Below are 11,512 nucleotides of genomic sequence, written 5' to 3' on the forward strand. Positions count from 1 at the left end.
ATAGAATTCTAGGCTGATAGTTTTTTGCTTTTGAACTTGAAAAGTGTGTCATTTCCTTCTGGCCATCATGGTGTCTGGTTAAAAATCTGCTGTCATTTGAATTGTACCCTTATAGATAAGGTTATCATTTTTTGTTGCTTTTGAGAATTTTTTCTTTGTCTTAGTTTTTAAAAGTTTGATTATAATTTAGGCGCTTTGGGTTTTCAGTTTCTTAAATTTATAGTCTTATGTCTTTTGCCAAATTTGAGAAATTTTCAACTATCATTTCTTCAGATGCTTTTTCATCTTTCTCTCTTCTCTCCTGGAAGTTCAATGAGGCAAATACTAGATCTTATTCTCTTATAGCTCCTTGAAGCTGTGTTCAGTTTTCTTTCCAGCCTAGTCTCTCTGTTCAGTTTGGGTAATTTGTGTCTTCAAATTCACTGATTTTTGTCTTCTCTATTCAGCAGTTGAGCCCATTAATTGAGATTTTAATTTCAGATGTTATATTTTTCATTGATAACGTACCCCTCCATTCCCAATGGTGTAAATGGAAGTAAAATAGGGAAATTGGACTTCCATCCTCACCTGGAAAAAACAAGATGGCAATACTCTTCCTTCACTGGCATAGTGTCAGAGGAAACATTCATTGTGTTTTTCTTTTCTGATTGGTACCAAGATTGAACCCAAGGGCACTTTACTACTGAGTTGAATCTCTGCCCATTTTTAAATTTTGAGAAAAGATCTTGTTAAGTTGTTGTGAGTCTTGCTAAGTTGCTGAGGCTGGCTTTGAACTTGTAGCCTTTCTGTCTCAGCCTCCCCAGTTGCTGGGATTATAGGCATGTGCCACCATGCCTAGCTGTTTCTTCTTTATATCTTCTATTTCTTTTCTGAAATGTTCTATTTTTTATTTGTTTTAGATATGCTTGAATTTGTCAGTTGAAACATTTTTATAATGGCTAAACTAAAATCTTAATTAGGTGATTTCATATCTGCATTATCTAGGTGTTGGCATCTGATGTGTTTTCTCATCACATTACGATTTTCTGTTTCTTCATTTGATAAAGATTTTTTATTGTATCCTAGACATTTGGGGTATTATATAATGAAACTCTGAATCTTATTAAAATCTTCTATTTAATCGTGCTTTCCTACTTGACTTCCATTTACACCATGGAGGATGGAAGGGTGCATTGTTATTGCTGAATGGGAGTGGTACTTTAGGCTTCCCACTAGACCTCCACTGGTACCATCCTGGCTGAGAAGGGGAGTGGTGTTTGGTTATTTATGTGGCCTCCACAGTGAAAAGAAGGTTCTTTCCCACTAGAAAGGAGTGAAGGTCCTGACTTCCTACTTGACATTCTCAGATGCAACACCATCTTGGAGGGTACCCAGAGGAGGAAGTCTAGCCATCCCACTTGGCCTTCGCTGATGAAGATGGGATTTGGGGATTTTAATTTTTTTGTGGTGTTTGATTGTAGTAGAGTAGTTATTGTCTAGAAGTTCTCTATATTACTTGGCTACCCCTTTCCAGTTCTTTTGGCTAGAGAAAACAGAGTTTTTTGAGGGGGAGCCTTTTTGTCTGATCTCACTGGTATATATGTACTGCCAACTTCTACAGTATCCAGTCTGGGATATATGATGCAAAAGAAAACCCAGAGAATTCACTACTGTGTGTTTCCTTGGGTATTGAGTTCTCTTTCTGGTTTACCTCTTTATTCCATCTTTTAGAGTTATCTTATGTTTATTTTTATATATTGTCCAGAGATTTCACTATACTTAGCAGGAAGAATAGAGAGAAATGTGTCTACTGCATCTTCTCCTGGACCTAGAAATCTAATCTATAAATATATTTTTCTCATTCACTTGTGAAATTTAATAATGTCGCGTAAGTAGAGAGTAGAATAATGGTTACCTCAACCTTCCTTACATTAAACTTAAAAAAAAATTATTGGATCTTTTTAGTTATACATGATAATAGATTCCATTTTGATGTAATTATATAAGCATGGAATATATCTTTCTAATTAGGACCCCAGTACCTCTCCTTCCCCTTCCCTTTCCCTTTCCCCGTCCCCTATTCCCTTCTAATAGATTGTCTAATCTATATTTTTAAAAAGCAGATTTGAAGCTTCTTCCTGCCTCTCTATGGATGAAGAAAGTAATCTTTAATTCTGAACTTACTAGGCACATATTATGTCTTCTATGATAAACAGAGTGGCTAGCATACTCTGTATCCTCACTAAATGTTAATTTTACCTGTATAGTGGTCACAGACCATTCTACTTCAGTTGCTCCAACCTAGAATCCTTCTCTCATTAATTACAAATAGGTGTTTTTCTAAGGAAATAGAAATCACCCTTTTGCTCTAAAAATTCTGTATTCTTTTGCTATGGGATAAAATGTTGTAGGTTATGCCTGTGATGACCATGTTGATGTATCTTCCTAACCATGGGCAGTTTTGAGAGGTAAAGATGGTAGTAAAATGACTGTTACCAAAGAGTTTAACCAGAGACTTTAATGTGCAAAGTAGTGCACACCTTTTCTCTCAATTTACTATTGAATTAACTCAGGGATATTAAAATATTCTGATTTTTTTCTCAATTGCCACAGATCCATGCTGGTGCATGCACATGGACACCCCTACCCCCACTCCAGTATCCATTAACAAACAAATAATGGAAAGTTAGGCAGCTAAAGAAAATATTCTTCTATTATTTTCCTTCAGACTTGTCCAAATAGGCCAACTGCAGGTCTTTTAAATGTCATTAATCCTTACACAAAAGGACATTAGAATAAATAAGGTTTGTTAGAAGAAATGCCTATTAAAATGTCCAGAATAAATGGAACACCAATGTTTGTAAAGGCCCAATTCACAGCTTTTATTCAAGTTATAAAATGGGAATTATTTCAGGTGTAAATAATTCATCCCGACAAATTTGATTCATTTGGTGCCTGCCTGTGAATATGGGGTTTTATTTTTGGAGTCCTGTGATGTTAACCCTCGTTGTTAGTGTGGCACCTCTCATAGATGAGAGTTCTGACCTGCGAGGGTCCAGACCTCTAAGCTCTTTTCACCAAAATGTTTGTACTTTTCTATAGGCAGTCTTCCAAACAGAAGAAGGCCATTCAAACTGCTATCCGTAAAAATAAGGAGGCAAATGCAGTGCTGGCTCGGTTGAACAGTGAACTCCAACAGCAGCTTAAGGTAAGGAAAGTTTCCAAGATTTGGATTACCAGGCTCTTCCCTGGCTTTTTTATTTTGCTTTGTGTTGACCACTGGCTGCCCATCCCTCTTGGTAAGAGTTGCCTCTGTTCTTTCGTGCTTGGAGGGACTAGCAAATTTTATAGGTAGGCTGCATATTATGTGTGTTAAAAGGAAAGATAAATCTACCAAAATCTTTTTGAAGCATTTGTTGTCCAAAGCTTCGGAGTTAGTGCTTAATTGTTAAAATCCTCTCTGAAAGGTGATGCGTTGACTTCTTTCAAAGGAAGTGACCTGGGTACACTATCAAAGGGCAACCCCTTTCCTGGTACCATGAAAATGGTTCCATCTCACCTTCTCAAGGACATCAGTGCAATTCTTATCATCACCTATTTCTCTTCATTATTAATCTCCTCTGCGTTAGTTTCCCATAACAAAGTGTTACCAATTCAGTGGCTTAAAACTATAGAAATTTCCTCTCTTGCAGGTCTAGAGGCTAGAAACCTGAGTTTTGTCAGAGTCATGCTCTCTTTGAAGGCTCTGGGAGAGAATTCTTCCTTTCCTCTTCCTAGCTTCTGGTAGTTTCTTTCAGTCCTTGGCAGTCCTTGGCCTATAGACACAGCACTCCCAATTTCTGCCTCTACTGTCACATGGACTTCTTCCTGGATCTCTATGTGTCATTGTCCAAATTCCTCTTCTTATTGTATCCTTCTTTTAAGGACACTGTTCATTGGATTAGGGCCCATCATAATATAGTATGACCTCATTTTTAACTTGATTACATCTGCAAAGATCCTATTTGCAAATCAGGTCACATTTACAGGTACTGCAAACTCACATAGCCACTACTTGAATTTATATTTTGATGAGACAAAATTCTCTACTGGATCATTCCCTATTCACCCATAAACATGCTCCAGTGTTGCCCATTGCCCTTTACTGCTTACTGCCCCATTTCTCTGGTCCCCTTCACAGCAGAATTTCTTAGAAATTGTTTCTATTCACTGTCTTCACTTCCCCACCAATGGTTTTCTCTCCCTTCTACTTTAGTATGGTTTTGTTTTGCTACATTCATAGCCCTCTTATGGCCAAACCCAATAGGCTGGCTTTCATATTATTTGAATTTTCAGAAGAATATACAGAACTAACCATTTCTTCCTCAGAAATCACTTTTCTAACCAGATTTTGAGATACCATACTTTCCTGGTTTTCCTTCTATTCCACTGGTGCTTTTTCCTTCCTCCTTTGCGTTCTCTTCCTTCTGTGATTTCTCTTTTACATGCACCCACCCTTGCTAAAATTTTTCGTTACAAAAATTTTCAAATGTGTAGGAAAGTTGAAAGAGTCCTACGATGCACACTCACATAGCCACTACTTTAGTTCTGCCACTTTTTATTATAGTCTATGTACACCTCCTTATCTATCACTTCTCTCCATTAATTCATATTATTTTTACATATATTCAGATGAATTTCAGACATATGAGTACTTCTAACTATTTTAGCTCACACATTGTTAGCTAGAGTTCAATATTTTTATAGGTTTTTCTTATGATATAAAATTTACATACAGTGAATGTTCCAATCTATACTGATCTGAGGTGTTACATTTATTGAATGTTAATATTTTGGAACCCAAAATCTTGTCAAATGAGAGAACATTACCATCACTCCACGAAGCTTTCTTGTTCCTTCTCTGTCAGTTCCTAGCCCAGCCACACACAACCTCTGTTCTGAAATTTTTATACCATAGTTTTGCATGTTCTGTAGCTTTGTGTAAATGGTACCCTTAAAACACACTTTGATGGAAAGCTTCTTTCACTTGGTATTATATTTTTGAGATTCGTTTATTCTGTGTATATCAGTAATTCTTTCCTTTTTATTACTGAATAGTATTCCATTGAGTGAATATGACATAACTTGGTTGTCAGTTCTATTCATGGGCGTTTTTGAACTGTTTCTAAGCTGGGAATGGTGGCACATGCCTGTAATCCCAGCAATTTGGGAGGCTGAGACAGGAGAATCACAAGTTTGAAGCCAGCCTTAGCAATTTAGCTAGGTCCTAAGCAACTTGGCAAGACTCTGTCTCAAAATGAAAAATAAAGGCCTGGGAATGTGACTTAGTAGTTAAGTACCCCTGGGTTCAATCCCCGGTACAAAACAAAACACACACATACACACACAAACACACACACACACACACACACACACACAGGAAAAAGTGCTGCAACTATTTTCAGTTAGGATAATTTTGAATAAAACACATTTTTAAGCAAGTTTTTGTGTGGAAGTATGTTCTCATTTCTCATGGGTAAATTCCTAAGTTTATGATTAGTTGCTATTATGGTAAGTGTATGTGATCAACTAGTTTTATTGGTAACTGCTAGGCCTTTTTCCAATGTAGTTGTAGCATTTGACATTCCCATCACTACTGAATGAAAGTTCCAGTTGTTCCACATCTTTATCAGTATTTGGTGTTATTCTTTTTAATTTTACCTAGTCTGTGTTATGTACTTTTATCATCATTTCCTTGGTGACTAATTATGTGGATCACTTTCCTGTGTGATTACTTATGTTTTATATTTTTTAATATACTTTTTTTTTAGATAAACACAATACCTTTATTTATTTTATGTGGTGCTGAGGATCGAACCCAGTGCTTCACACATGTGAGGCAAGCGCTCCACCACTGAGCCACAACCCCAGTCCTACCTTTTGTGTTTTATAAAGTATCTTTTGGTCAGTTGTTGAATTGAGTTTTGGGTCTTTTTTTGGTATTGAGTTGTAGGTAGTAGCTTTTTACATATGTTGGTTACCTGTCATTTGGTAGATATAAATTTTGTGAATATTTTCTTCTAGTCTTTGTTTTGCCGATTTATTTTCTTAACTATATCTTTTCATGAGCATAGTTCTAAATTTTAATAAAGTGTAAATTTATCATTTTTAATAGTTATTACTTTCTTCCTATATTAAGATACTTTGTCTCCAAATTATGAAGATATTCTTCTGTTTTCTTCTAACAGCTTTATTGTTTTACCATTTACATTTAGGATTTTGATCCATCTTGATTTATGTTTTGTATATGATGTGAGATAAGGGTCAAGGTTCAGTTTTTCCCATTTTAATGTTTAATCCAGCACTATTTGTTGAAAAGACCTTCCTTTCCTCTTTGGATTACTTTAGTGCCATTGTCAAAAATCTAATGACCTTATACATGTAGGTTCATTTCTGAGTTCTTACTCTGTCTCATTCACTTATTTTTGGATCCTTATGCCAGTACCACACATTCTTGATTACTGTTGCCTTATACTAAGTCCTGAAACCAGGTGGTTTTCTTTTATCAAACTGTTCCTTTTCAAGATTCCATTGGATATTGTAAGCCCATTGTTTCATAGAAATTTTAGAATTGGTATATCAGTTTCTACAAAGTCAAAACTGATAGGATTATGACTGGATTTGCACTGATTCTCTACATCAATTTAGGGAGACTTGACATCTAAATAATCTTGAGTTTGCTAATATGTAAACAGAGTAATCTCCACAATTATTTAGGTCTTCTAAAATTCCTCTCAGATGTTCTCAGTTTTGAGTATATCAGTCTTATAGATTTCTTGTCAAGTTTATTCCCAAGATTTTATGACATGATTGCAAATTGAAATTTTTTAAAATTTTATTTTCTAGTTGAGTTTTGAAAGTCACAGAGTAGAAGACCAGCACCCCTCCAAGTCAGTAATATTCCTGGGTACAAGCCATGAAAAATTGGTAATAGAAATTTTAAAAAGTATAATTGTATAATAGCTTGCCTCCTCCCCAAAGTGAAATACTTTGGTGCAAGTCTATCAAGGAATTGTATGCTAAAAACTACAAAATACTGCTCAAGGAAATATAAGAAGATCTAAATAAATGTAGAGACATATTTTGCTTGTGGATTTGGAAGATTCAACATAGTCAAGATTTCATTTTTCTCCCAAATGATATTTAGATTCATTGCAATATCAATAAAGATCCCAGCAGGATTTTTTGTGAGAATACAGAAAGCTGACCCAAAAGCTGTAAGGGCCAAGGCACTGGAATTGCTAAAACAAATTTGTAAAAGGAGAACAAAATTAGAGGAATCACTTACCATCAAATTTCAGTTAGGAAGATGGTGTGGTGGGAGGATTGGAGCATAGATCAATAAAACAGGATAGGGTCCTGACCACATGCCTACAGCCTTTTGATCTCTGACAAACATGCAAAATAAACTCAAGGAGAAAGACTAGTCTTTCATCAAAATGTTTTGTAAGAATTGGTTATTCATATGTAAACAATGAACCTTGATCTAAGCCTCAAACTCTATGCAAAGGTTAACTTAAAATGAGTCATAGATGTAAATGCTAAACATAAAGCTACAAAACTTTTAGAAGAAAACATAGGGAAAATGTCCTTATGACCTGAGGTTAAAAATGATATCAAAAGCATGATCTATTGGGCTGGGGATGTGGCTCAAGCGGTAGTGTACTCGCCTGGCACGCGCAGGTCGCTAGGCTCGATCCTCAGCACCACATAAAAATAAAATAAAAAGATGTTGTGTCCACTGAAAACTAAAAAATAAATATTAAAAATTTCTCTCTCTCTCTTTAAAAAAAGCATAATCTATAAAAAAACCCCAATAAATTTACCTTCATAAAAATTAAGAACTTCTCTACCAAAAACACTGTCAAGAATTAAGAGACAAACTACAGACTGGGAGACAGGGTCTTGTCAAGTTGCTTAGAGCCTTGCTGAATTACTGAGGCTGGCCTCAAACTTGTGATTTTCCTGCCTCAGCCTCCCAAATTGGGAGGCTGGGATTACAGCCATACCCAGTTTAGAAACCGTTTCAAAATGCCCATGAATAGAACTGACAACCAAGTTATGGCATATTCACTCAATGGAATACTACTCAGTAATAAAAGGAAAGAAAATATTTACAAATATTTACAAATCACATATTTGACAAACAACTTGTATCCTGATTATATAAAGAATTCTTTAGAGATCAGTGACATAAAAGAAGGAGATTGAGGGGGAGGGAAGAATGATACAATGAAATTGACCAAATTATCCCATATACATATATGAATATATCACAGTGAATTGTACATCTCCTTTTATTTAATAAAAGGAGTTCATTTTTTGTTCTCTGTTTAATTTTCATTATTATGATACAATTTTTATTTTAACAGTGCTGGGAATTGAACCCAGGGCTTCACACATGTTAAGCAAGCGCTCTACCACTGAGCTACATTTCTAGCCCTATTAGGATGTATTCTTGTAATGATAGTTTTGGAAATGCACAGCACATTGAGAACTTGTCAACTTTTTACTTTTAGTGACCTGGTTAGATTATATAGTTGGGGAACCTGCAAAGGCAGTTTCAATGGCTCCTTCTTGGTCTAGGAGGAGACTCAAGAAAGGACAATCTTTTGGTCTCCTATGTGGGTAGAAAGACCTGGTTCATTGGAGCGGGAGGGCTGTGGATGTCAGCATCCAGGATGTTTATTTACTCTTCAGCATCTTTTCTCCTCTTCTGTGCCTATTTCTTGCTTGTCCAGATGTTCTGTTTTACCATTTTAGTAAATAAATCTTCAGTGCTCTTCTCTGGTGGCAGGAACGACATGGAAATCTAATTGCTTCTGAAACAGACTTCTAGTCAACAATTATTTTAGCCAGTCCTCCTCCCCTTGTTCACTGCCACTTTCAGTGGAGTCCTTCAGGGACTCTTCTATGTAAAATCTGATTGGTTCTTATTTTTTCAATATGCTTAGCTTGTGTTTCAGCTCTCTTTACTTGATCCGTATGTGTAGTAAAGTTCTAGGTCTAGTGAACAGATGTTTGAAGAATCACCGAAGAAGAGCTCTAGTCATGGCCCCTCAGTCAGTTCCTTGACCAAGCTAATTTACAAATGCAAATGGTCCTTGAACAAATGACCTATGTGAGTTTCCTTAATGAAGGGCTCCCCTATGCAGCTCAAATTTTAAACTATTAATTTTCTAGCCTTTCCCAGAAGGACCTGTGGCCATTTACTAGGGTGGCTGTGTATTGTGGGAATGACTGGCTCTGAACTGGCACTAGTTTTAGGAGACCAACTGTTACTGTGACCCACCAATCAGAGCAGAGGCTTATGGAGGTCAAGTCATCAGTGAGGATTGGCTTAGGTCTATCTCATAGTGGGTTCAGGGCATTTACAAACCCACACTGTGGGTATTTCCTCAACCCTAGAATGTATACTTGGAATAGATGTACATAGCAGCTGGCAGAATTCCCATATCCCCTCACCTCACCACATATTTGCTAAGTCATTTACCATTCGTTTCTTTGCCTGATCAGCTTATATATTTTATTACTATCATTTCTTCTTCTCTTTTGTTTTCCCTGTCTTATGACTCTATCACTTTAAAAAGTTCCTGTGTTGCTTTAGTGGAGTTCCAGGAAGGTGTAAGTATGGACCTAGCATAGCGTGGTCTTCAACCTTTATCTGAAAATCTCTATCCTGTTTTGCAAGATGATGTTATACTGTCCCATGACTCTGAAGACCATCCATAAGCTAGTGAAATATTAATGCTTAGATATTAAGCCTGCTTCTCTTTCCTCTAAGCTCTAAATATGCATAAAGAGTTTCTTACTCCGCTTTTTCTTTCTAGACACCTAATATACATCTGAGATAATAATAGGCATCTTCTTGAAATGCCTATTCTTTTTTTATATTATTTTTAGTTGTAGATGGACAGATAATTTTATTTTGTTTATTTATTTTTATGTGGGGCTGAGGATCGAACCCAGGGCCCTGCACATGCTAGGTAACTGCTCTACTGCTGAGCCACAACCTCAGCCCTTGAAATGCTTGTTCTTATCCAATCTTCCTACAACCAGCTATCAACTGGATAAACACTTGTGCTCTGTGCTAATTACTAGTGTGTTAGCTCTTCTGAAACAACTCAGAATTGAGCCTTTATACAGAATTCTTTATCACCTTGACTAATTTGACTTAAGAATGCCTATGTGTGCTCCCTTTCTCTCTTCAAAAACATTTGTTTTAGGCCTGAAAGTTTGATTTCCCAAATAGAAGATTGCTAATTCTCTCTTCTGCCTATTACCAAGAAGTCACACATTAAGCATATTTTGTGCAGGATCCTGGATAAAACTTTGGTAGAGGGACAGCGAGCATGCCTTTTCATCCCTCAGACCTGACTATGTTGCTGGATTAGAAGCCAGAGATTGCAGCTAGAAATTTAGCTCGGGTGACTTACCTTTCAGTATTACGAATCTGCTTTTGCCTTCTGATCTTTCCCAATTAGCCTTTTAATTTTTAATATCATTCTCTGCTATACTGATGATCCTACAAGGTAAGACTAAAGTGGGGTAATGGAAAAGGGTTCATGAGCTTCATATCATCATCTTCAGAAAGGAGTTGAGAGATTAGAAATTGTGAAGCCTCCCTTTGTATAATCATCAGCTTTAAATAGGGTCCCTTCCAACACTTAAGTATTTGTGGATCCAGTTGTAAGTTTCCTTTGAATATTTGATAAAGTAGAGATAAACCCAGGAAATGACCCATTTGCTTTTTGTTTTTCTTCTCCCTGTTTTGTACTACTCAGGAGGTTCACCAAGAACGAATTGCATTGGAAAACCAATTGGAACAACTTCGTCCAGTCACTGTGTTGTGACCTCCACGTTTCAAGTGACAGCGGGTGACCTTGTCTGCCAACATCTTTCTTTTGAATGTTTGAGCCCAACTACTTGTCATAGATGTCTGAATGTGTCAAAAGGTGTGAGCAGCAGAATATAATCCATATGACCTTTTCTCTTGCACTTGTGTATTTTACTGTGGTGGAAAAAATTCTTCAACTGATTATCACACTTGAAATTGTAATTATTAGTGGAATTTATCTCCCATTCTTAAGTACATTGTCAAGGTATTAGATTATGCTCCTTACCAAAAATCAGTCTTTTAGCAAATAATTTAGAGCATTATTTATTTAAAGAATTTATGATTTGTATAAAACCTTATAACCAAGTACCTTCGGGATGCTTGTTTTATTTTTGTATGTATATCACATGCAGTAGGTTGGTTTCCTGAATAATTGGGATTCTAAGTGGATAGTCTTTGGCATGATGATAATAAAAACAAAAGCTAAGATAAAACAAAAGCATCAGATTTAGACTGGCGCTATGCCCTCCACCACTATATGCCAAAATTGCTTGTCTAGTGCCATTTTGATGTTATATCTAGCTATAAATAATACATGACTATTGTTCTCTATTGAATGTCAAAGACTTATTGAGTCTTTACACCTCTGTGAAGTGG

The 11,512-nt window shown here is 36.3% G+C and overlaps 1 protein-coding gene across 9 annotated transcripts in view; it reads left to right on the plus strand.

Moving 5' to 3' along the window:
- Nucleotides 1-10,929, plus strand: part of Reps2 (RALBP1 associated Eps domain containing 2) — a 207,129-nt gene extending 196,200 nt beyond the window's left edge. For all 9 annotated transcript variants that reach the window (XM_077107104.1, XM_077107107.1, XM_077107110.1 and 6 more), the window contains 2 exons: nt 3,082-3,187; nt 10,803-10,929. In XM_077107104.1, coding sequence (XP_076963219.1) covers nt 3,082-3,187; nt 10,803-10,871 — 175 coding nt within the window. In that variant the 3' untranslated portion in view covers nt 10,872-10,929. The remainder of the gene's footprint in view (nt 1-3,081; nt 3,188-10,802) is intronic.
- Nucleotides 10,930-11,512: the final 583 nt, after the last annotated feature.

Source organism: Callospermophilus lateralis, chromosome X (genome assembly GCF_048772815.1).
Source record: "Callospermophilus lateralis isolate mCalLat2 chromosome X, mCalLat2.hap1, whole genome shotgun sequence".
Taxonomy (NCBI): Eukaryota; Metazoa; Chordata; class Mammalia; order Rodentia; family Sciuridae; genus Callospermophilus; species Callospermophilus lateralis.